This window comes from Phasianus colchicus, chromosome 5 (assembly GCF_987193195.1).
Source record: "Phasianus colchicus chromosome 5, bPhaCol1.hap1.1, whole genome shotgun sequence".
In the NCBI taxonomy this organism is placed as follows: domain Eukaryota; kingdom Metazoa; phylum Chordata; class Aves; order Galliformes; family Phasianidae; genus Phasianus; species Phasianus colchicus.
Genome location: NC_143440.1, coordinates 32493412 through 32520505, shown reverse-complemented (window position 1 = coordinate 32520505; position 27094 = coordinate 32493412). Strand labels below are relative to the sequence as shown.

At 36.9% G+C, this 27094-nt stretch overlaps 1 protein-coding gene and 1 long non-coding RNA gene across 5 annotated transcripts in view; one reads left to right on the top strand and one right to left on the bottom strand.

Moving 5' to 3' along the window:
• Positions 1–10778, top strand: part of CDIN1 (CDAN1 interacting nuclease 1) — a 114222-nt gene extending 103444 nt beyond the window's left edge. For all 4 annotated transcript variants that reach the window (XM_090141266.1, XM_031593737.2, XM_090141265.1 and 1 more), the window contains 2 exons: positions 7961–8111; positions 8883–10778. In XM_090141266.1, coding sequence (XP_089997392.1) covers positions 7961–8096 — 136 coding nt within the window. In that variant the 3' untranslated portion in view covers positions 8097–8111; positions 8883–10778. The remainder of the gene's footprint in view (positions 1–7960; positions 8112–8882) is intronic.
• The window catches only part of LOC149917835 (uncharacterized), an 83034-nt gene that overhangs the window by 35221 nt on the left and 20719 nt on the right, over positions 1–27094 (bottom strand). The gene's annotated exons all lie outside the window — the stretch shown is intronic.

Below are 27094 nucleotides of genomic sequence, written 5' to 3'. Positions count from 1 at the left end.
TGTCACAGATAAACAATGGCACAAAGAGAGAGGATTTCTGCAACCTCTGAGGCACTCAGATTATTCAGATATCATCTTGTGCTGGCCTGAAGATGGCCTGTTACTTCAAGCCCTGAAAATAAAGAACTATAAATCACCTAATGGCAACATGAGTTGACCAGCACTTGACCGGCTGCCTGGACCTCAATCTAACTCTACTCAAAAGCTTTTCTCATGTTTTCTATCCCAGGATAAGAGGTGGTTTGCAGCCAAACATTCCTTTGAGAGGGCTGCCATGAATTTAACAAAATGTTTGAAATAACCTCAGTCACTCCTCTCAGCTTTAATCTGGAGCTTAAAATGTATAGACTTAAACCAACTGCAACCTTGAATCAGCAGTCTCTGGAGGGATAGTTGTAGGGATAAGTAGGGATGAGTTGTGGGGTTTTTTTTGTTTTTGTCTTTCAGGGAAACTGAGTAACAAGCAAGTACCTCAGAAAAATGCTTTTTTTTTTTTTTTGCCTGGGCTTAATCAGAAAGTGTTGTTTACAAAGACAATGTATGGAAAAATTCTGTAATCCAAACAACCTCCTTTTCTCAACACCTTTTCAAAGTATGCCTTGCAATAATTTTGCAGTGTCTTAACTGGTGTATACAAGTGATACCACAAATAGAAGCAGAATGGAAAGATAGTGCTGCTTGAGGCATGAACGTAATAACTCACTTGTAGAAGAATGGTAAAATAGTGTGTTAACCCTGAATGAGAAAGTTTCTTGCAAAAAACAAATATGTAGGTGCCATGGTTAGTTGGTATAGAACATTGGATGCTCTCCATCAGAAAGGAATTTATGAACTTTCTGAGCAAAATGTGGAAATGCTTTTCATATTGTTCATTTTAGAATGCAATTATTCTTTCACTTCTACCCATCATCCAAAGTGCCTTAACTCACTCTCCCCTATATTGAGAAGGCTATACAATGTAAGATACTTATATTTCAAAGAAATTTGGACTTATCTTCAAGTTACCAGTAAGGTAGCTGGAATGTTATCTATTAGCTGAACTACTTTTAGCTGGATAGTGGAACTAACTTATCAGACAGCTAAAACACATTATTTCCTTTCCAAAAGGCATACCCAAGTGATCTCCATTATTGCTAGAGACAACTTTGACCATTATTTCTTTGAAACAGTTAAGCAGTATAGGGATTAATGGTTTCTTTCCAAAGTGTTGATGTGAGTAACATGTTAACGTTCACTACAACAGCCTATTCCCACAGTGCAGACATAAGGAGTACCTTACAGTCTCTCTTTATATTGCAAACTGACTGGTGAGCATCTACCTGATTTTGAAGATGCTGAGACTGAAAAAATGTTTTACCTGAAATATACACAGCCATTTTCAGATGTGAGCAACTCAGGACCTAACAAACAACAAAATAATGTGTTTCATTACAAGTTAGGATATAGACCAACAAAATTTGAAAAATTCAAAGTTCAGTCAAATTTTAAGCTAGTAAGCTAGTGTGTGTTTTCTTCCTCATTCAATGCATTAGTCTTCACTTAGAAAGCCTTGATCCTTGTAAATCACTGTAACCTTAATGTTATTTAATCATAGCATTTAAAAGTTAATTTCCATAAGAACTGTATTTTTAAAAAAAAACCTAACTTGTCATTGAGGATTATAGAAATCCTTTATTTGCCTCCAGAACAGTACTTGGATCAGAACGAATAAGTGAATAATGTGTTTCGACAGTTTATTTATTAAAAATGTATTATGTAGGTAAAATTTATATTATATTTATGATATTTTAATGATAGTTAAACCTTGCATGGTTTTTGATGCATTGTATTAATATGTATTTAAAGTTGTGATATGCAAGATTTTAAAACATTTTAAACAGTATGTTGTATCCACATAAATATCACTTTGTTTCTATTTCTCCCAAATGCTAAGAGCAATTAAGTCATATAACAAGCCTGATGAAATACAGCTCTTTGATGCCTTAACAGCAGAAAGAAAAAGACTCCAGTGTAAACTAGAGTTAACCAGTGTAAAAAAAAAAAAAAAAAAAAAAGCTCATTACAATTTAATTGTCTCCAAGAGAGGTGTGACCATAGAGACAGAGTCCTGATATTGGTTTCTGTCCACCTTTTTTGATAGCTCCAGCATTCTAAATCAACTGAGTATCACATCAGTGTCTGGCAGTCAAGGAAATGCCTGCCTTTCTCAGTCAAAAAGAAGGTTTTCATTTTTTGAGTCAAAACCTGCTTGGAAGTCTCATAAAATATTAATAAACTTTATTTTTTTCCTTGTCTTCAGTAAAAATAAGACTTCACCCAACTGCTCAGTAACATCAAAGCTTAAAGCAGATTAGGTTTTACTTTCTTAATTTTACCTTAAGCAGAATAAACTGGATGCCTGTATCCTTGAGACATAATACTCTGCTAACTTCTATGTGGGGTTTAACATTGCTTGCTAGAGCCATGGACAAGTTTCCTATTATTTTTAAAAGTATGCGATTGGAACTTGTTAAATCTTCACTTGAGTTGTATTTGACAGTTAAGTATATTTTTGTACAGATACTACTGCAAGTAGACAACGTTAAGTACCTTAGGAGAGCTTGGGTTCAACAGTACTGTTTCATTCTGAGATTAAGGATCAGATTTTTAAAGAAAGAAAAAAATTCAGGTACTTGATTTTCTTTTTTTTTTTTCCCTACAGCTTTGGAGTTGTTTTGTTTTGTTTTTTTTTTTGACCCAATTTAGTAAAGTTAAAGAAGTAAGGATTTGTGTAATAACTTGAAGGCATGTTTTATTTAAATCTTAGTGTGTGTGTCGTTGGCTCAGAGGAGTGTGTGGAGGATTTTAAGAAGTGAAGGGGATAATAAAAAAGTTATTTTTGAATTGTATTCAGAGGTTTTAAGATACACTTCCTTTATGCACAACTGTCTTAATTTGATTTTAAAACTCTATAAATGAACAACAGTAGAAATACTTTATTACAAATTATTCTGAACTAAGCTTGTGGTACCTGTTTAAGTGGAAAATTTCTTGCTAATCATAGTCAGTTTCTGAGCAGTGGCTACTAAATGTTTGCCAAGATATATAATGCTGTGTCATCAGCGGTAGTAAAGTGGTCTAGACATAAGGAAGTTGGCTGACTGATGCCAGTTGACCTTCCTTGAAAATGTGGTCTGCAGTTGTTGCCTACTAGCCTAGCTCTGCCAATATCCAGTTCCTTCTACTGACGCACATGGGACTTCTACAAATTCCCTGAAGCTTGCGTCTTTAAACTTACTAGATACCGTAGTTTTCAATTACCTTTTAGAATCTATTAGTACTACTAGTAAAACTCAAAACTGTGATTCTTGAGAACCACACTAAATTGACTTAGAATGGAATCATGTATTTGTGAATCAAATGCAGTACTTCAAAGATTAAGTTTTAATGCAACCTACATAATTAAAATTACCAATCAAATATACTGCTGTGCTTGTGTGTAACACGTGCTCAGTTGAATCTGTTTGATAAAATATGTCTGCTAAAAATATGTGTATTAGAAATAATTCATATAACTGCTTTTAATTATGAGAGTTTCTCATAATTAAAATTATTTACGTTACGCTGAGATGTTTAGACTCATCTATAACAAATAGACTAAGAATAAATAAATAGAACATATATTTAAAAGAAGTTTTGCATTTCTGGTTAATGTTGAGCGGTATGTTGAAGATGCATTTTTCATAAAACCATATGCAAGGAGTTTTGGTTTAAAAAAAAAAAATTAACTGCGAACAGCCACATGTCTAGGCAAGTCCTTAGAAGCTAGTATGGACCTTATGCAGGCATTCTTGAAGAAATGACTTTAGTAGAAAGTAGTTTTTATTGAAGTGAAATAGATTTGTACATATTCTACAAGACCACTTTGATAAAGTTTGTTTTCCTGCACAAAACTGATTCAACTGGAGGGCAGGTTAAAGCCAGGTTTTTACTTATTTTTTTTTCCTCTTCCTTTTTTTCTTGGCTCGTACAAAGATATGTGTGTTTGTTTTAAGAACGACAACCATTTGGCTCTTTGTGCTCCAAACTTATTTCAGGTTATCTGAATTTTACATTCCTGGCTTTTCATCATTTTTCTGTGAAACTTTCTTTCCAAGAACAAAGGACGGTGTCCCGGGATTATCAATGCACAAATCTATACTCCTTTAACTATAAGAAGTTTATTTCAAAATTGGTGTAATTAAACTAGTACAAAAGATTCTCTGAAGACTCTCAAATTAGCGCAAGGCTGATTTATTTAGAGTAACATGATCGGATGTAAGTTTTATCTTAAGTACTGAGCTTGTAGTTACACTCAAGTTATATTTTACTATCTCCTGCATCTAACTTAAATCCTTCAGTTTATTCTTTGAGAAACATGGTCTCTTCCCTTAGTCTAAGTTTAATCTTCTGTATCAAGCCTAAATTAGGCAGCGGTTCCCTAGCAGCCTAAACTAATCCATGTGCTTTTGTGATCCTGCTTTCTTCTTGCCAAGCAGTGGGGTCAGAAGTCTATGCTTTCTCCCTTTTGGTGCTTTGGGCACTCTGACCGTGCACTGAAGCGCATATAGCTTTGCTTTGGTTGCCTTGGACTCATAGCTTCTAATGTAAAAACAAGACAGTAACTGAAATAGAATTTCCATAATGGCAGCTATGTATTTATTAATTGATATTTTTTTTAAGTGATGCAGCTTGTCCACACAAATCTTACTTGCTATGTGTATTATATTCTGAAGAAAGTCTGCCTTTGTGCTACTTGTTGATTCTATTTTTACTGCACAAAACATGGAATTAACCAAACCTTAATTACTTTAATCACTTTCCAGCTGAGAGAAAAGCCTGTGTAGTTCAAAAAGCAGTTGCTTCCCCAGAATCTGTAGAACTACAGTTTTGTGTAACTTTTGGCCATGTTGATTTGCTCCTAAGCTTTTCAGGACAAGAACTAAAGACAGAGGAAAGGGGTCAAAACACAACTTGCATATAGGTGGGATATTATACAAATTATTTGAGGAAGAGCAAAATCCATAGGAGTCTATAGTTAGTTAAATGTAAGTTTACTTTTTCATTTAAAGGTTAAGCCTTCTTCAAACAGCATGTCTTGCCCATGAAATGAGATAACTCGGTCTGTATCAGATATGGTCGTAATGCAGTGTTAGAATCATTTGGTATATTCCAAGGTTTTTTTTTTTCCACTTTGCTACTAAATAAGTTGTTTTTGTATAGCAATATGAAGTACTGCTGTCGTTGCAGTTTATTTTCCTTTGTAAACAGAAGTTAGTCAACAATTTGTTAAATGTTATGATCAGTACAGACATAAGTTTTCATCTTTACTCCGCAATTTACAACAGTGAGTTTCACTCTTCATGGTGTCATATGAGCGCTTTGGGAAGGAATAAACCTGAGAAGCATAGTTCTTACTTATAGGTTAAACTTCCCTACCTCATCCCCTTACACAAAAAGGTTAAGTGCCTTTTCAAATTAGGGCAGCAGTAATTAACCAGTGGCATTGTTTCTGATTTGCCAACTCAGGGTGTTAATGAGAGAGAAATTAGCACTTAGCAGCAGGAGTTCCTGGTCATCAGAGGCAAATGCTTAATGTGACAACAAGTTAATTTCGGTCTTAAGTACTCCACTTAAGCGTTTTTAAACAAAAGTATGGTATGTTTTTTGTGTGATTGCACATATGGCTATAACAGAAGGTATGATACAATATAGTAGAAAACTAAGTGTGCAACTTCAGTAGCAAAGGGTAGACACTAACAGACAAAAGCAAGACTGATGTAATTTTTTTCATGCTAAACATGTGATTGCTCTTGCAACTAGCAATAGGAGGCTGTTCCTGTATATAAAGTTCATAATCAAATTTGCATTTCTCAACATAATTTTTAAAGTAAACAATATTCCTGAGAATTTTACGTTCTGTAATGATGAGATGATAGAAAGACAATCTTTATTGAGGAGTCTCAAAATGTTAGTTTTATTAAAAATTGTAAGTTAAAATATATATAGCAACTGCCTCTTATGGTGTGAGCAAGGAATTCAGAAGGCCACACACAGAAAAATACTTGGGCTAAGCAGCTGCTCATCAGCATCAAGTTTTTATCTGGCACATCCTACTAATGATTTCTATGTGTTTCTATGTATGCACTAATTCATGCAGGAGAATAAGTCAGTAAGGCCTGCTTGGAGATTTTAACTTTTTAAAATAACTTTGCTTGGTATGTAAGGCATATCTGCTTGGCCTTTGCTCCTTGCTATGAGTAGGACCTCACTTGTTGCAGTGAGGTTCCACATGAATCTCGGAAAGTGGGCATAGAGAGAAATCCTCAGGCAGTTGATGCTGAAACTGTTGGCCAGCCAGAGAAAACTTAGTTATCTTCCTTTTTTGTGAGTGATTTTTTTTTTTTTTGTCTGTGCTTGATTCAGTACTTAGTATGTTGGAGTACGCAAGATAGTGTGACTGAATTTGACACAATTTTAGCCTTTCCAGTTTCAAATAGCATCTTGTAGTTGCAGAAATCCCATTTGTCAATGTGGTCTTAGCTATGCAGAGCGGTAATTTACTTTGCCATTGAACTGCAGCCACTTCTAAGTTGGAGAACAGTAGCCATAAACCAAAATGTTACAACAGTATGCAGCAGTTTGGGGTGGAAAAGACTACCATATCTAATTGAAAAGGCAGGAGGAAGCCACAGGGGTTTCTTCTTCCTTTGATGCCTGTTCCATTACATGAGCACATCAAATAGAGTTTTCCCTCTATTATTGAAAAGAAACCATCCTAATGAAGCCACTCTGGCACTACCTGCATCTCTAAGTGCTTGGGTTGTCTGCTGAATGGACATTTAGATTACTGTGCATCCCCCAGCACATTTTTATTGTATTTAACAAAAACTGGCTACCATACTGGTTGAGTACTGAGCATAGCTCTGAGTATAAACCATTACATGACATTCTATTGAACTTTTTCTTGTACAGACGGTATCTAACAGCTCATCCTGCTCTGTTGTTTTTGGCAAGTTCACCATGGCATATAATAAATCAAGGAAAGAAAAAGCTTTTTGGCCTAATGTTGTACAGACTGCTGTAATGCTAGACTACAGAAAGCAGTTCTGTTTTTAGACATCCTTTTACTAACCCAACATTCATAATTTATGATTTCACTGTAAAATTCCTGCAACACTACACCGAAAGTAGTGCTGCCCTTTAATTAAGTGCTCTCAGTAGGAAAAACGTGAAACTGATGTGCAAAACATATCGCAGTACACAGTGATTGATAGTGATTACTTCTTTATGAACCCAGCCTGAAGGTCTGAACTTCCTGATGGGTAAAATAGTCCACAGGGCTACTTCCTGAGATTGCCTGGTGGGGATCAGTCAGAGCTAGTAATATTGGAGGAATTCCTCAGGCACATTTCAGAGATTACAGCAGAAACTTTCTGCTTCTTTATGAATTCTGTTTTACACTAATAATTACCTGACTAGTAATTCATTGTAGAAATTCTTTTTAAGGATTCATTGTTGATCTTCATGGTGTTGTAATTTGTGTGAACAGGGATTTGAATCAGCCCCTATATTTCTAATGCCTTTATGTCCAAACCTGAAAAAGCTGAGTCCAGGGCAAGACAAACTTCTTTTTGTATTAAAGTTACTAAATGTTATTTAATATGTAAGATGCAAGTCTGTTTTTACTGTTTTGGGCAGGGTATGCAAGGAAGAAAAAAAAAATATTGTAGATTGAGTCTCTAAATATCATTTGTATTCATGAAATCTGGCATTAATGATATATATCAACATTGATTAAAATTTGAAAACTAAATGGAGGTCAAATACTGTCTCCAACTCTGTAGTGATATTAACAGAAGATTTACTTGTGTTGGAATTGCAGAAGTGGGGAATTTAAAGTTCAGCTAACACAATCACATAAATTCTTTTTGCTTGATAGATTTGGCCCTGGATTAGTCATCTACTGGTATGGATTTATTGAAGAGCTGGACTGCCATCGTGAACGTGGCATCCTGCTAAAAGACTGCTTTCCTACTGACATTGTGACTCTGCGACACAGCATGGCTCAGCGCTGATGGTGGGAGGAAGAGGTAAATCCGGAAGCAATTTTACTTTCCTGCAGTGTAAACTAATAGCAGCATCTGCCCTGAACTTCAGTTGAACTCCTGCTGCCCGTGCTTATGCTACTGCCTCTTTACACAAATATATCAAGAGTTTCTGTTTTGCTTCAGACCTCTGTTGTGATCAGCCAAAAAAAAAGACAGACACAACCCGCTCATTATCAGCATTTCTGTCTCTGTCAAACAGCTAGTTTCTAGATACTCATAATCTTTCTTCCTTCCGGTTGGCTTCTTCTAGCTTTTTAAACAAAGACAAAAATATAGAGGCTGAAAGGTGCAACTTCCAGTACTTATTTCTGTTACAGTTGCTTTTAAAAACATGGAAGTTTTCTTAAGGTTTCACTCACAAGTTTGATACTAGTGATCTAGCTGAAACACCTACCCTAACGTGGAAAATTGGTAAAGGCTGTTATTCTGAGGCTTAAAACAATACAGTGCATAGCTCATTCAGCCCAATTGGTAAAACAGAATCATAATTTCTGGCTGTTACAGTAAATGGCCAGATTTTGAGAGAATACTTGGTGTGTGTTTTTCATTGCTGTCTGATTGCTTTAAAAAAAAAAAAAAATGGAATCAATAGCTAACTACTAAAAAAAAAAAAAGGGGGGGGGGTTTAGGGGGTGGAGGTGAAAAGCAAGGATTTATCTAAAGTATATTAGTCAGTGAACCGTGTAGCATGTATCATTTCTTTTATAAAAGCTGAATGATGCTAAAATAACTTCTGTTTTATCTTCCCTCCAGGAATCCATACCTTGTTTTTTTCTTAGCTGACTTTAAGCAAGGAATCTGTTCATAACCCCCGTAGGTACTGTAACATGCAATTTTCTGGCATACTAAAATCAAAAAGAATAACATAAAGAGGCTCTCTACGTGGATTATTTCTGAAGACTATCTTCCTGGAGTTCAAGAAAGGAAGTTCAAAAAGATAAAACAGCACTGGACAGATAAAGCATATAAGTGGGTGCAAGTTTCCTGAGCATTCATGTATTCTTGTAAAAGCATCGTTTTTCTCCTCCTGGAACCACCAAGACTGGAGGTAGAGTGAGGTGGATGTTAGCCTTCCTTCAAGTCTTAGAAAGGTCAATCTCATTCTCTTCGTATGCTCAGCACCACCCAGGCAGCATTATTTAGTCTCAGTTTTCTTCTCTGTATTGGAGGTTGCTTAATGGACAAAAAAAAATTAATCACGTTACTTATTACTCTATCTTGAATTTATGTTTGTAAAGAAAGGACAAAGTATTTGAAAGGGTCAAACAAGAGTTCATAAGTATGTTCACAACGTTCAGATTTTCACAGAAGTTAGGCAGAGGTACAGGTCTGTTTTGGAATTAGAGGTATGATAACAGTCTTCTTAAAGCACAAATCGATAACCTCTTCCATAAGGAAAGCGTCTTTAAAACATTACTGTGCCTATTCATCTTTTTTCAGTTGAGGTGATACTTGTGCATCTATATGATTTCAAGAATCACATGTGAACTATTTGCTGTCCTCTGAGTTAAAAAATTATTACTATTCACTGTTTTTTTTCAGATGCGTACACAGTATTTATGTTTTGAACTTTTAGTTGTCGCTTCAAAACTTTTTGGTAAGCATTAGATTGGAGTTTATCATTTTGATAAATTTTTCATTGTCAGGAATAAAATATCTTTAGCCTTAGTGCTTGTCCCTTGTTGCAGAGATAAGTTAGTATAGCTCTGCTACAGTGAGTAAGTAGCTGGTATGTAGAGATAATTTTCTTAGTTTCAAATGTATAGTAGTTTGAATATTTTTTTTCATACCTGCAACTTGTTTGTTTACAACTATTTGAGGTACTGTGCTTAGCTTATTCTACCTGACCAGCTTTATGGATCTGCACATAAAGATACAGAGAAGCAATCTGCGAAGTGTACCTACTTGATGTTGCTGCATTTAGGGTGTTGCTGCCCTGGGGACTTTTAACTGTAGTTTAGGTTAGCAGAGAGTGCAAAATCAACAGAATTAAAAAAGAATTAAGAACATTATTATAGTAGAAAACTTAAAAGTAATGGATGTCTATGTGAAATAAGTTTTAAGGGCAATGTGGATTTGTTTTAGCTTGTGCATATGCTTTATGTTGTATGAAATCATTTAAATCAGCTTTTACATGACGCACTAATGCTGTTTTCTTCTTTTTGAATAAATTAAATTTATCTGCACAGATGTTGAAAATTCTGCTCAACCTCCATCAAAGCTTTGCTTTATTTGTTTTTACATTAACCAAATTTATGTGGGGGGACACAGATAAATCAGGTTAGCCTTGTATTTGTTTGTTTATTCTTCTACCTAATGCTGTGGCATAGCAGGTTGGAGAGCAGTACAGCTGCCTTTAATCAGAATTTTGACCTAATCTTTATATATATTGCCCCTTTAGGAACCTGTGTATTAAGATGAAGTTGAAATAAACCACAAAAATCCTGCACTCATTTAATCACGTGCAACCAAAGCAAGCTCTGCCACTACAAAAATTATGCTGTGTCACTATTTTAAATGCTGAAAACAAGATTAAAAAACAATTAACTTCATAATCTCTACCTGTATAATGTCCTTTGTGTATTTCCTGTTTATCAGCTGTAAACATCAACTTAAATATTAAAGAAGAGAATACTGTTTTTTTTCTGAGTTGTTGGGTTTTTTGTTGCTGTAGTCATTAGAACTCTAACATTACAGCCAAATCCAGTTTTATGGAGTATTCTGTGGAGTGCGCTAATGAATTATGCCATGCCAGAAAACAGAAGTGCGCATAAAACTAAATGATGTTCCCACTAGCATATATAGACTTGCCAAGCATCTGCTCTTATAAATGCTGTCACAGGGCCTGTTCAGAGCTTTAGAGATTGGTGCAAGTAGTGTTGAACGTGGAACTAAAATTCCCTCATATTGGAGTAACACTATAATTGTTGCAGAGCACATTGAGTAGTCCAAACTAGAAAGAAAACACTTTTAGCATTTCTGTGTTCTGGGAAGTCATTATTAACATGAGTTTAAATAAACCTTTCCTAGAGCCTGATCCAAGTGGAAAGAACTTCTGCTCTATGCTGAAGAAAAGGGATGCTTTCCTGTGCTTACCTCACTACTTTTTTTTTTTTTAATCAAAACAATAGTATAGATAGTACAGGAATAATTTCTATCCTGTTTTGTTGCTCATTCAAAAAACCTCACTGTTTCCTAGTATTTGCTTTCAGGTTTTTTCCCACCACATCTTGAATTTACCATGCCCTTACCACTTCCCTTTACTTCTTGCCATTTTCATTTTCTACTTTATTTAACAGTTTCTCATTTACTCATTTTGTTCAGTATCCTTCCATTCACCCTCATTCCCCTTTTGAACAATGTATGGTTTCTACATTTGATGAGTGCTGGTTCCAGTTCTGTATGCAGTCACTTTCATCCACCATCTCAAGCAATTTTGGGTTGATTCTAATTTAAATAGCAGCTTTAGATACCTGGCAAAGCATCTCATATTTCCTTCTATTGCACTGTTGTAATGCAGCAGTGCAATGCTGTGTTCTTCATTCTCTTGGTGTGCAGCATAAGTCATTTTCACAGTAGACACAGCAGAGCTGTAGTGCAGTTTAATCATCCACAAGAAGGTCTATAGAAGTGAAAGGTTTAGCTTCCTTTCTCTACCAAACTCTCCTTGGCTTAGAAGGGAAAGCATGACTAGCTCCATTCCCAAATCACAGTTGTTCTGGCAAAAGCTTGTACATCATACAGGTTGTTATCATTTACCAGAGCTGCCTTTAACTACTCCAGGGTCAAGAAAAAAAATAAGAATTGAACTCAATTCTTCCTTTTACTTCAGCTGAAGTAGTCTAACTTGCTTCTAACAGAATCTTCTGAATGCCGAGTGAGGGTGGGTCACAGACCCATTACAGACACATACTTGTTATTTCAGAGATAAGGTTATCTATGTTAAGACCTATGCTGCTTAGATATTAATTTAATATTACAAAATTAACTAGCAAAAAAGTTACACCTATTTTGTTATTGTAAATCAGAGGGCCAGTTGTTTCAGACTTGCAGGTTATTCAGAAATATCTGTTTTATTACATTGACAAAAGAAGAAACCTCAAGGGTTTGCTCTTTACCTTTGTCTGATAGGAACTTAAAGTGTGCCTGCTGAAAAATGAGCTAGCTAACAATGGGAGCTTGGCAGCAACCTCACCATTTATAGAGAAACCGTCTATCTAGTACGATCTGTATAAAATAGACCTTGCTTAGGTTAGTGAAAGGTCAAAACTTAGACAAAGTTTGGATAGTCTAAATGTGTTACTCAAAACTAACTCTCCTGTGTATAGTAAATATTATTTGAAGCTGTATTATTAAGAACATGCCAGGATTCAAAAGATTAAATAAGGAAGATGTAATTATGAGCTAAATAATAAACAGAGCAGTTTTAGTCCCCCTTGTGTTTTTCACTTTCCTGCTATTGTTTCTTATATGGCTGTTATACAAAGAGTAGCTTAGGTCAGCTACTATAAATTATGGTTTTCGTACAATAGTAATCTACTAAAATTATTTCAAAGCTGGATCAAAGAGCTTCAAAAGACTTTGTGAAAACTTTTCCACATAATAAAAAGACTTCATTTTGATGTCCTATTTTTATCACAATCCCTTTCTTGATTTAGAGTGTATCTTACAGTACTCAGCTAGCTGTGTTGATATGCTATTGAAACACAAGATCTGCATAATTTATTTGCAGCCTAAAATAAAATGTGGAATGGTAATATCAAATAACCTCTTTTTAAATGCATTACCTGGTATGTTTTTCAGGTCAACTTAGAAAAAAAAACATAGCCTAACTGAAAAGACTTTCAATAATAAAAAACAAGACTTCAAGTGGAATTTTACCTTTCTTCCTTTCACAATATAAAAATCATGCTCACAATTATAGCAATTATTTGCAATAATAGCAATAATAATTCTCAGCAGCTTTTAGCTGACATCATGTCCTCTAAGGTATCAGGCTCTCCTCCTGGACTTTCTCCCTCACTCCTGGCTTTCACCAAATGTGAACAATCACATATCATCTGCACAGATCCATAGATGAAGCTTTGTGATGTCAAAACAAAATGAAATGTCAATGCAAGTGCAAGGAGACAAAGTAACAATATTGAAACCATGTCAGCGCACATCTACAGAGACCACGTTACTCTGTCAGGGTGATTTTAGGAAGATCACTTTGAAATGTTAAAATGAAATGAAACTAAGTCAATTAGGTAATAACAATTGAGGTTCGGGGATTAATTGAGGGCCTAGGGTGAAGCCAGTGACCATTAACCCCAGTTGGTTATTAATTCTTGGAGAAGTGTCCTTTGCTAAGGTTGTCCTCCTAGAAAGGAGGAGGTTTTTTTGCCTATATTGTGTAAATACTTTCCACTGTTGCCTCTAACAACAATATCACATAGGGCATTATAAGGCAAGTTAGCACTAATATAAGTTTTCATAGACAGTGAATACACCTAGTACCAGCAAGTATTTTCTTCTGAATAGGTATAGTGACACTTTAAAATTTAAAAATTTGACTTCATGTCCTGAACCATGTTTACCTCTAAGAACTTTCTAATTTAAATAATATAAACAAGGAGATGCATTCTCACAGTCACACAGCATCTGTCATGTGCATTGCACAAGTACTCATCATAAAGCAGGCATGTGAAGCAAACAAGAATTAGAGAACTTCCCCCAACAGTAATTAAGTAATTATTTCTTAAGAAATGCAAAACTATCAGCTAGACAGGGTTACCAACTTTCTACAAGTTCAGGCTTCCAAACTATATGAACATAGCATAAAGACATAGATGTGACTTATGATACATAACATTCATTCAATACTATCAATGAGCAATTCTTACCTGGATCAATGTTTGTTTGATCCAATGGGCTAATACAATATGATATCTGCCAAGTCTCCCGAGTCCCTGCCCTAAGCAGAAATGATATTGAAATAAAATTGTTTTATATTTATTGATTTATTTCTAAGCATACTTACTACATATAATAATTATTAGTAGTAATAAAAATCAGCTACCCTTTCTTTTACAGAAGTTATAGTTATTTGCTTCTGTTTATAAGCTATCTTGGAAGAGGTCTTCAGCAAAGGGCAGCAATTGTGCACATATCCCTATCTAACAGGGTGGTATTCCACGTTTAAGTGGTGAGGTGTGTACAAAGACATTTCTGTGAATTGACAAGTAACAGTGACATTAACAGGCATGGCAGGGACAAGTGGATGAGCTGCACACTGAGAAGCCTGCATAGGGCCCTGCATAGGGCCAGGTTTTAGAGCTTGAACTGTTCTTTTCTGAGCTCTATCTTCAGTGTGAAGCTAGAAGTGCTTCAGAGGTGTTACAAGCATTTCTAAAAGCACTTTGAAATTTTCAGCAGAAGGCTACTGTGGGAATTGCAAGATTTGTTGTTATCAGAAAACAAAAATTATATAGAAATAGCTCTCCCACCCCCCCCCCCAAAAAAAAATCCATTTAGCTTTTCTATAAAAGGCATTCTCATTACACTCTATTTTACACTCTGCCTCAGCAAGATAACTCCATAACAAGCAGAAAAAAATGAGTTTAATCAGTTTGTTTCCATATGCATTTTGAGTATCTTCAATGTGTTTGGCATTGCATTACATAGAAATGAATAAACACTTTTAGGAAAAAAAGATGCTCTAGCTATACATCTTGAAAATAAGGTGCAGGCGGATCTGCACCTTATCCCTCCTGAGACAAGTCCAGCTATATAGATCAACCTAAAGATCAGTCCAACTTATTCTTTAAAAAAAAAAAATCCAGTGATGGAGATGCTTAGAAAAATTAATAATCCATCCTTATTTGGTTAGGAAAAAAAAAATCTATTGTTTTAACTTTTTTTTGCTATACAATAAGCCTGTTAGATCTCATCCAATTCTAAATGAATAGAGACTCTGGCACCTGCATTTTTTCTCTGACCTTCACTACATGAGTATTTTTCTCTCAGCTCAAGTCCTTCCAATATTTTTGTGAAAAGTTTTGAGATTTATAATCATAGTTGTTGCTCTGCAGCAGTTTCTTCCAATTGGTCTACTATTTTGTTCTGCTTTTAGAAATACAGTGCCTTATTTACAAGTTCGTTGCAAATATATTCCCATAATGATAAGTTAATGACTTCTACTTAGGCTGGGGTTCTTTATATTACCCACATGCGGTTTATCCTCAAGTCATCATTTCTTCATCCAATTCTTTTCCTTTTCAAAGACTATTGTTAAAACATGTAATGCTATAATGTAATGGAAAGTTCTACAATAGTAGCAGGGTGGCACAATCCTAAGCTGCAGCAAACGAGGACAGGAGCCCGAATGCATCAGCTGTGGACACAAGAACAAAGGAAAAAAGAACTACTTACCTTTGGAAGGCCTCAGGTATACAGGGGTCTCCAGAGAGACACCCTCACCTCCACTGCCATCTCTTAAATGAGGAGTGGAAGTAGTGGATCCTGACTCCAGCCCTCCTGGTCATTACTCAGGTGCATTGTATGCACCTGAGCTCCCCTGGCTTGGCCCTGCCTTCCCACCAGGTGCTCAATCACTGTTTCAGGCCATGACTTAGCATTTCTACTAGAATACATTTTTGGAGTTCTATCTTCATAGAATCCTCAGAGTTGAAAGGGACTTTCAAAGTCATAATGCCAACACTAGACATCAGAGACATGTGAGTTACAGCCTAGTTTGGGAAATAAACATTTACTTAAAATACATAAATAGAAAGACATCTGTTAAATGGAGCCCAAAGCAGCAACAAGTACTTTTACTTAGGTGCATATTTGCCAAAAAGCTCCAGGCTCTGAGTTCCTGTAGTTGGTTTGACTGTTTTCATGAACCTATTACTGCTGATCCAAGTTCTCAACTATACTGATGAGCTGATATCAACCTTGCAAATTGTAGGAGGCTTCCAATAAAATAAGTTGTCCTGTGCTTTCCTTTCACCCTGACCTTTCCGTAAGTTTTGCAGTAGGAAGCCAAAGAGGTAAAGAATAGTAAGAGTGGGTTGTGTTCCAGCAAGCCACAGCCCTGGGAAACTCAGTGTTTTCTGGTCTGACAAGCAAACGTGTCAGAGGAATGTGAGATAGTAAGTGTCGCAGACTGGGATTTGTCTCCTATCTACCTAATCCACACTGTCCTAAGACTGAAACAACCCTGTCCATGAACACTTTGCAAAGCAGTTTTTTTGTTCCTTGACCAGAGACAGATACTTACTCAAATAAAGCTAGTAATAACTACAGACAGATTAAAATAAAGTCTCTTGGATTTAAGCAGCAGGGGGAGTTTTAATTTTGTCTAACATGAGGTATGTCTTAGACTGCAAGAAATAACACTGAAGAGTCTATTTGGAGTTTTCTTTACTCCTTTTAGGCAGTCTTTAGTATGGCATTTGCTGTCTTCCTGCCCCCACTTTACAAGCTGTGCATCTCTCCCCTTCATCGTTAGTCAGGCACACCAACTTATTTATACATAGCACTCAGTTTGTAAGAGTGCTCAGCAGACTGCAAGCTGGATTTCTCATCCTTCTTCCTCTCTGCCCCAGATGATGTGAAAGGGGCTACAGGTCTGTTTCTGGTTTCTTTCTTATCCTACTCTGTATTGCTAGATTAATCTGAGAGAACTGGTGCAGCTCTGCTGGCATCTGCGTTCAGGAGATCATGCTGATTTATGGTGGCTGAGAATTACCCCCATCATTCTTAAATAGGGACTGTACTTCATTCAACCTTAGGTCTTCTGCTAAGGTTCTGGCATGTACTTTTCCAAAGTAGGCAAGGTAATTAGGTCCCACCCTACTTTCTCAGGCATTCTCTAAAGGTTACAGTGATGTTTACTAACAGTGACAGTCTGTTTTGCTATCCTTGTGACACAGCAAGTGCAGCAGCAAGCACCAGCACAATAAGCAGAAAGTATAAGCTTAACTTCTTGTGCTTAAACAATGAGCTCAGAATTGCTGTGTTCCCCAGTGCTCTTTCACCAATGAAACTGTTTCACAGTTTCCCTGTATCTTGTTTTACTCAGTATTTTTTCCACATGTATTAACAATAAAATTAGGACTGAAATAACTATATCATGCATCTTGTTACCTGCTTCCCCATCCTTCCCTACTATATTAGTTCAATCCAATTCCTATTTCAGAATCAGCTACCCAATACAGCTCTGCTTGTTTCACACAGAGGAAACAGCCACCCCCCTCTCCCCTACGCTCACCCTGGCCAAAGGCTTTCTTGCAGTGCAGGGTGACACCTCACAACATTTGTGGATGCAAGTTATGTTTTTAATTGCTAATCTGGCAAGTATATTGACACCAACCCACTAATGGTATTAAAGCAGAATGTTACAACAGACTTCCTCTGTCTATGCAGCCCTTGCCCAGTAAGCCCGTAAGTGATGGCTTCCTGTTTTTAATAAATAACAACAGCTACACTGCAAAGTGTTTTCTGATTTCTTGGCCTCGTATTTCCTCAAAGATATCAAAAAGAATTTTCCTGAATTCTTTGGCAAGGTGTGTTTGATGTGAATCAAAATCAAAAAGGAACAAAGGGCCCATCATACGGATGAAATCTTATGTTTGAGCCCAAGCCTTGATAGTCCAGAGACAGAACCAAAATATAACTCTTCAGTTTGATAGATTTAGTTTAGACTTGTTCACCAATCTAAATACTTCCCATTTGCCAACACGTGAAAAAATTGAGATATTTTTAAATAATCATTTCAATATCTAGTTTGCTTTCTCTGAAGTGAGAAGAATGTATAGAGAAATTTCCATTGACCACAAGATTGGACTGTTTTCTTCTGAAATATCCTTGATCTTTGATATCTGCTTAAGTTGTGGAACCAGGTCTTCTCTGCTGTAAATCAGTACTCCTGAAGCAACTTCAACACACATACATATTTGCTGATTTACAATTACTGAAGTTCTGGTGATGCAATTTAAAAGCCCGTGCTTGAAGAAGGAACACAGAGCTGATATAGTCTTTGCCAAAAACACCCTGAGATATGTATTACAGGGTACTGGCAAGTTTTAGGTATGTCTGAGTAGCACAAAGTTTGCTGTATGGTAGATGAGCACACTGAAGATGTTGACATTTGTCATATTATAAAAGTTATCTTTGTTCTGATAAAGTTACCTGTGTGCCATTGTTTATCTAGTCAGAAGTACATATAAACTATTATTTGAATTAAAGTAAAAAAAAAATCTTGCATCTTTCAGATATACAACTGATTTGTTCCAGAATTGTTCTGACTGATACAGCATGTTTTAAGATTCTGTTCATCTTTTAAAACATATTTCTTGAGTCACTGAGCTCATCAGACCAAAAAAAGTGCTGAACAATTTTCAAATAACAATGCATGCTGATGTCGAGTTGCTTGCAAGACACAGATCCACCATTCTTCCATATTCCTAGACATATGAAAGCTAAACAAAATGTGTGTCTAAAGAGGCTAAGATATGGCTGACCTGAACCAAGGAATGAAGGTACATACAAGAGTCCTTTAATGCACTTTTCCACTTCTTCCCATATTCCACTCATCTTTACAAGAAATCAACCACTTGAAGTTTGTAAGACAAAGGTTAAGGAAAACAGTAGGTGGCCAAGACCAACACAGACATAGACCTGAAAATATCGCCAGAAAGTCCTTTCACAAAATACCTCCAGATTCAGAAGACTCTTACTGATGACACAGACTGAATGTAATGGAGTTACAAGGATGTACCAAAGACGGTCAGGAGGACTTCCACTTCTATCCTAATGTGTAAAGTGAGAAGATGAAAACTGGGCTATCAGGTCCTGCAGCAAACTATTAGATATGCACTTGCAAAATATCCTACTTGCAAAACTAGCAGGTTTGTTACATAAATAGCTCATGCAGAATGAATTCAGGGACCTCTCAATTGCAAGAAGAAATGATTTTTTAAGGAGTCTCTTATCTCTGGCTAATGAGATATAAGATAAAAAGCCCAACAAGCGTGACAGTAACAAAAATAAAAATAAAAAGCAGATGCTGCTTACCTCAGGTTCTAGATTGATTGAGATTGAGAGCTGGGATTTTTACAGTTGATTTGTGCTAAACAAGTTCTACTCCTCCAAGTGAAGCAAAGTCATACTTAATACAGCTGAAGCTGTATGGATTCAGGATGCTTTCCTGGCCACACCATCTGGAACACATTACTGATGTAGTCCACAACTACTGTATGATGCCGTCCTTCAGCTGTGCTGTTGTCAGTACACAGGCAGGCTTCAACCCTAAAGCGATTCCATCTGGGACAGACTTCTAGAAACTTTCAAAGGCTTATAGCTTGAATCATAAAATCATTGTGTGAAACTACACATCCAGTTCCCTTATCTGAGACCAAACAATTCAGCTATACAGAGCAATCTAAGAGAACAGTTTTCACCACGAAGTGTGTACAAAGCCATAAACTTTGTGAAGGTGCCTGTCTTGGACAGCCCACGTGCTGAAGCTGAGAATAGTAAAGTTAATAATAGCTACATGACCCCGGTGTACTTCTTACCTTGTTACACACTTTGGAAGGTATTTAACTTCACAGCTAATGGAGCAGATGGACTACAGTAACCTGAAGGCTGAAGGGGATCACAGCTAACAGCCTCCAACTACAATTCTAATAATAGGCCTGTTACAGCAATAGCAGATTAAATACCTGCCCTTGACTTCAAGGTGTACTTGTGTTGTTTAGATACACACATCTCATGCTGAGAAGTCCTAGCGAATAACATGTGTCCTGCTACTATTATTTAAGGATTGACAAATTATTCATTTGACGTAAGTAATTTTACAACATTTAAGGCATTCGTTTTCTTGCTGTTACTGACACAGGCAAACCCAGACATTAAAATAAAGTTTATCGCCAAAGACTGCTCTGAAGTAAAGGGCAGTGCCACAGCTTCTAGATTCCATGTGTAGCTGTACTTCAAAACTTCAGTGTTTTGCTTTCTTGGTTTATCACTTGTTGGAGTCGTTTTTTTGTTTCCCAAAACATTCAAAGGCAATGTTATGCAGAAGAAACCAAAATATTTGCATTCTATTTTTGTACTTGTGTACTGTGACACAATTTTCTCCAAGGCAGAGTCAGGTTGCTACATACTGGATCTGAAAACTGCAAATAACCAGCATACAGATTTGTGTCTTAGATTGCCCAGTGAAATTCACTACTGTTAACAGAATTTAGCACTTTAAATATTTTAGCCTTCTCTCAGCTCTAAAAAGCCTTATACAAAACTCTAAATTAATTCAGTGCTACCACTAATGTTCAGTGGTGAATGTTGCACACAATTTAGAAAGCCAGGGACTGTAGTTTCTAAGCACTATGTAACAATATATAACAGGGTATCTGTTGCAGTATATAAATTCCAAGAGATTATTTGAAGAATGAGTTGGGCTTTCCTAGTGCAGTCAACATCAGCTTAAACCTATCTCTTCTAAACATTATTTAACTAATATTCCTGTGGAATAATTGTTAAGCCAATTAACACAGCGTCAGTGCCTACAAGTTTTTCACTAGTAAACAAACTCTATTGAAATATAGAAAACAGAGCCCTCTCTCAATACACTTGCATGCAAAGGCAAGTGGCTACAGAACCTTCTTGGGCTCAAAAAGATGCAAGTAGGACTTCAGTCCCATGGGCACATTTAACAGTCTTCATAGGTTCGTAGAACCATTAAAGTTGGTAAAGATAACTATAATCATATAGTCCAACAGTTGATTGATCACCCCTATGCCCCTTAAACGATGTCCCTCAGTGCCAATCCTACCCTTTTCTTGAAAACAAAGAAAAAGGTGAGTGTGCCACAGTCATTTTTATGCAGAAAACCCAAGTTCTGTGGGCCAGAAAGCGAGAAAGAGAATGAGAATCACAGTCCTATGTCAGGTATGTCTTCAGTAAAACCTAACCTTATCCTTCACATGAAGAAAATCAAATACATATTAATGCACTTACCAAAATGCCACTGTACAAGAGAAGGAACAGCAACTCACTCTGCTCCCATATGTTTTCTATAAGGAAGAAGTTGCTATCACTGTACTTCAAGTAAAGATTGATTGGCTCACCATATGTAGGTCTGCTTTTTGAGTCACATATAGACAAAACCCCACAGCCTGAATGAGATGGGGCAAGGTAATTGTACAGTCAAGATACTTTGGCTTGTGGGGAATTCTGATGTCAAAAGCCAAGGTGTTATTTGCATTGAACACCTGAAAAATGAGCTTCTGGAACCAGAATGAGACAGACTGGTGTTCTTAGTTTAAGGCATCTAGATTAATTCTTTTTAGATCTGACCTTTAAAGGAACTAAGACAAGAGCTACAAAAAGAGAAAACAAATAGACTGACTTCATCTCACTAGCAATATCCTTGATGTTTCTGATGAAATGGGAGATGTTTCCATAAGCAGTGAATATTTTTCACATTATAAAAAGTTAAATAGAAATACTCTAAGTAGAAATAATATAAGTTTTGGGGATCTCATTCTCTACCTTTTCCTGACACTCAACAGGATGTCCAGTTTCTGCAGGCTTCTTCAATGCCTTAGCCCAACTAGACTCATTTCAAAACAGAGCATCCTGGTTCCTCCAGTATTCAAAAATTCACAAGCCTTAGTTCCTGTACATTTGTTTGCCTTTCAACCTTTCTACTCTATGCTGAAATGCAGTCAGAACACCCCTAGTTCCTCCATTTACCATAGCTCATAACTTGAGGAGGCCCTGCTGGTTTAACAGGCAGACATCAAAATCACAGTGGATCTTAAATGGCATTTTCTGAGTATGCCTTCTGTTCAACCTTTTTGAGTTCACCCAGACATGTGCAGTTCTTGCATGATTCAACAGTATTAGCAGTAAGGAGACATTCACCACATAAGCAAAAAACTGTAAGCTTGAAAACACTCGCTTCGCTCTTCTGTAGTTTGGGAAGTGAAGTCTAGCACAGCAAAACAAAAAAAAAAGGAATCAGATCTACTCTTAATCTGTGAACAGCTCTCTTGATGAAATCTGTCATGTTTCTGGCTTCTTTTGTTCCTCGTGAAAAGAGCAAAACTGTTATTTTTTCAGAAAGAATTTCCAAATGTTTTGTCTTTCTTAATGTTTCTTTATGATACGGTTCATCACTGCAGGCAAATCTGTCTCATTCATTAATTTTTCTATTGTCAAAACAACGTAACCAATAGTTTATAACATCACAAGCCTTGGACATCAATCATAATATAGAGACTCCCCATTATGTACAGAATTGTCTGTTCCAGTATGTTTGAAAGCCCAGACATGACTGGTTATACATTAATCTGCTGCTACAAAGAGCACAATAGTCTGTATTGAAGTAGTCTATTAATGGCATATGAATTTCTGCATTACTTTTTCACTACTTGTAGTTTTCCAGCTGGCATGAAATTAATCGCTAAGATCACATATATTTTAATGCTCTTTCTGTGAATTTCATACTTGATGCAGGACTTGGCAAGTTCTCTCAAGTTTGGGTTGTTTTTGTTTTTTTTTTCCAGTGCAAACACCTCCCAGCAATAACCAGCAAGCCATGCAGACAGAAAGCATAAGTGGTCCACCACACTGGGGAGAATATTCCAGTTTTGTCACAAGGAGTACAGCACTCACAAACCTCACTGCTCTAGGCATTTTTCTTCTTTCAGCTGTCATCTTCTTTGTCTGGCAGAGTCTTCTCACTAGCCAGAAATACAAGATGGATCTTCTCTTGAAACTATCATTCCTGATATCCTGTATGTAGCCACTAACCTGGCTTAGCTGAAGAAAGCAAGTAATAAGAGTAAGGGAAACACTGATTTGCTTTTTTCCTGTTGACAAAGTGCCACAACTATTCAAAATCGCTTTCCTGTAACTGGTCCTGAATGAGACAGCATATTGAATTAAATACTACAGGATAAATTCAGAAGTGTTAACTGAGTTCTGTTTTGTTGTTTTCCTCCCCCCTTTTAAGTAGAAAACTGTGTGCTTCTCTTCCTCCAGTACCCAATTCCTGCTAGCTCATGTTCCTTCATTATGAGTTATCTGTAGCTTCATTTGACTGGGGATATTTCCTTGCTACTGCTCCTAATGAAGGTCCTTACATCATTGATATTGCCTATCCCTGATGTTATACACATGTGGAAGATATCTTCAGTTACCACTATAGCACTTGTGAAGAAAAATAAAGCATTAACCAAACTTAACCAAAGAAAAAGGAAAGGGAAAACTAATGTTCACCACGTGCACTGCCTTGAGAATTCAGATTATCTTTGTGCTTTTGCGTTGCTCTTTTGTTTTGAAAAATGTGTAAGCCATGATCTTAAATCATTTATAAACTCCCTTTAACTTATTAGCATACACTGACCGCATGAGAGCACCATTTTAACTTTAAACTGAAACACTAATAAAATCCCTACTTGATACCAGATATGTTCAATTTCTAATTTTATTGCATTATTATTCCAGTGGATCCCAAGCACATCTGATTGAAGTTACCATAAAAGTTCCAAATTCAAATTGGATATGCAACCAAATAAACCCCATTGATCACAATAGCCTTGAACTCTGGGAAATTCAGATCTAGATCCAGATTTTGCAGCTGGACTCCATCCCTGCCTTAAATGCAAATCAGAATCAAAGTGCATTGCAACTGCACACATCATTTACAGGAAACATTCAATTCAACATACTTTGCTAAGTGTTCCATCCTTTAATTATTCCTGAATTCCGACCCAACTGTTCACACTGATATCTAAATTCAGACTTTTGCTGCCTTCCTGAACCAACCGTAACTTCAGCACGCATGCATCACTTCTCTACAGAATAAACAATGCAGCAGTGATCTGAATCCCAAGTTCTCCCAACAATTGCTTTGCATCTGAGTAGTTGCACCAGCAGTAGTGGGGTTGCTTCCTTGTCTATATGGGGGAGGGATGCAGTTGCAATTGTAGACCATGACTATATCATACAACATGAAAAGCCTTTGGGCTATCCTCTCAGCTGGTATAAATAAGCAGAGCTCTATTGGTTTCTGGGTGAATGATATTATAATTCAAATCAGAACCATGGTGTTTGTTTATAGCATAACAAAGTATCACAGAAGTGTGTATGCTAAGCCTTAAAGCACTGCAAAACCTAAGAATCTGAGCTTGGATTTCAGTGACTCCAGTGAAGTTATGCCTATTATTTCAGGACAGCTGTGCTGATGTGCACCAGCTGAGAATCTGCCTCTAACTTCTAGATGACAGCAGAACCCAGCTACAGAAGAAGAGAGCAGGGGTGGGAATCTGCCAGAGTACAAACCTCTACTGCTGATAAATAGGTATCAGCCATCTCCTAAATGCACAAGCATCTCTCTCTCTCAAAAGGAAGACAAGAGGATTAATAAGCACATGGAAAAATAATAAAAAGACTTTTTCCTTAAGGAATTTCAGATGTGTGCTTTGTTTGGCATTATAATACAAAGCTTTTTCACCCTGAATAACACCTCACCAGTTACTCATTGTAGGTTCTCACACATACAGTCCTCACGATTCAGAAGAAACTCTCACCTAAAATGCCTTTCAGGACAATCCATGCATTCAGTTACCTTGCCATCTTACGCTCAGTTAGCAGAAGAAATCACCCTCTATTCAGCACACCCAAAAAATCCCAAAGCAGTCAGTAGGAATAAGCTCAAAAGACAGTTTCTTCCAGAACTTCCATGCCGTTCATCCCCATGGGACACAATGCAGTATGTAGAATCACTCTGCTTCACAACAATTATGTAAGAGAAATCACATGTGGTATGAACAGAGCATATAATGAAGAGCAGCAGTATTATATTCAAATAAACCACTGGTTATGTCAAAACTAATAACTTATTTACTGTAGTGGACTCAATAAGTTAACAGGTCCAATGAACCTAATGATTTTATTATCCACTTCCTTATTTTCTCCTGCTTTTCATTGAGACCGGAGCCGATTTTTTCCAGGATTCATGTTTATGCAATCCAAGCATATTGTTATTTGCTACTTTCTGCATCATCATTTTGGCATTCTTAGAAGAGAAGATGATGACGGTTCTGTCTAAATGTTAAAGGAGAGGTTATCACTGACATGGAAGATTATTAGGCTTGATGCAATATAGAGAGCATTCACAGTCAGAAAACAGCATCTTTCATTTTTAGGAATGGAGGTAATTGTGCTTTGTGACAGTGCACATCCTTAAGATGTTATGTATCATCGCGTACTTAAAAAAGCAGTACACTTTTCATTGATCTTTCAGTTTCATTTTGATTTAAAATGCAGATCTTTCCCTCCATTGAAATCTTATCATTTTTATTTTAAAATGTATCGGAAAAAAATCCATTTCAGGCACATGCAGTGCCATAAATTATTTTTTGTGGTTGAAACAGTATTCGCTTATGTCATGGGCTGAACATCCTCCTTTAATAGAATGCTATTTATTGCCACCAGCTGCAGTGCTTAGCTAAGAAAGTTCTTGACACTGGCAATTGCTTTTTCAGCACCGATGCTTCCAGCTGCTAACAGGGGCTTCTCTCTCCAAAGGCAGCCACCCTCTAAAACTGTTCCTTCTGGTGCACAGACAGCTCCTGTCATTGTTACCTGGCACAGGAGCTGGGGAAAGGGATCCAATCTGAACCCACGACTGGATGAGCTCTTAAGACATTGATCTCCTACATATTTAAGAGGCCTTGGCAAATACCACTGACTTGAAAGCTGTCAAACGCATTCAGGAACTTCACCCATCAGTAATGAGGAGGTTCCAAAATTAAGATGCACTTCCAGCTTGTGAGCAAAGGATGCTTTACATAAGTAGCCTCAGATTTAGCGAAAGCAAAAGTAGGCACCAATTTTCTTCAGTAGGCATCAGCCACATATTCACTGGTCTCTATTTCTTTAGGCTCCAGAACAGAGGAAGCTAGACAAAGGCAATTGCTCTTCCTCTCATGGACTGTTACTATTTCTCCACAAACACAGCACTGCCATTTTCTTCTGCCTGTGTCAGTTAGGAGCACCTAAGGAGGAGGAAGAGAGAAGTGGCAGTGGCACCAGGTGTCCCACAGGGCAGCAAGGGTACTGTGCAAGGTACTTCTGTGAAGCGTCAGCACTCACGCAGCTCCTGTGTACACTATCAGTACAACCAGGGTTTGCATTTGTATGAATGCCTTGCTCACAGCTGCACTCCCAAGAAGTCATTGCATGCAATTGGCCTCCACTAAGCAGCAGTCAGTGGCTGGAGGCGGCTGAACTATTTAGCATGGAAAAGATTCCTCTCCTCCCTCAGAAAAGAAACATCCAGTAGGTCAAAGAGGAAGGCTACTTTCCAGTATAGCAGGGATGCCTGTTAAACAGATGCCTGAACCACTGCAATCTAGAATACTTGGGGGAGGAAGGATGGGAGGAGCAGGCCCTGAGCTTTCAGTTTTTCTTCTTTGCTCAAATCAAATATACTTGTATGTAGAAATATGTATATTTGAAAAACCTAGAACATTTCAACTCTGCAATGACTCTAGTTTGATTCTGCCACATAGTTAACTGGCAAACATTTTCAATCTTCTTATTCTCTATGAAAACTAATACATGTAGGTTCTATTTCTTTTTGAGACAGATTACAAAAAGTTTAATCTGCCCATTATGCAATTCCTTTACACATTCAGAGGATATAAGAGACCCAAAAGCTGGAGTTATTTATAGATCAGTGTACAGTTAGTCTTTATTACTTACCTCGCCCCTACAGAAAACCCAAAACAGCTGTTAGCAAGTTACTTTTCCCCTTCACATCTTTAGGCTGGAGACATATACATGTTTTCTTACAAACGAGTAAAAAAAACAAACCAGTACAGCAACTTGACTATAAGCATTAACTGTGACTTCAGAGATTTCATAAAGCACTTCGTGAAAATTACTCTTTTCTCTGCATC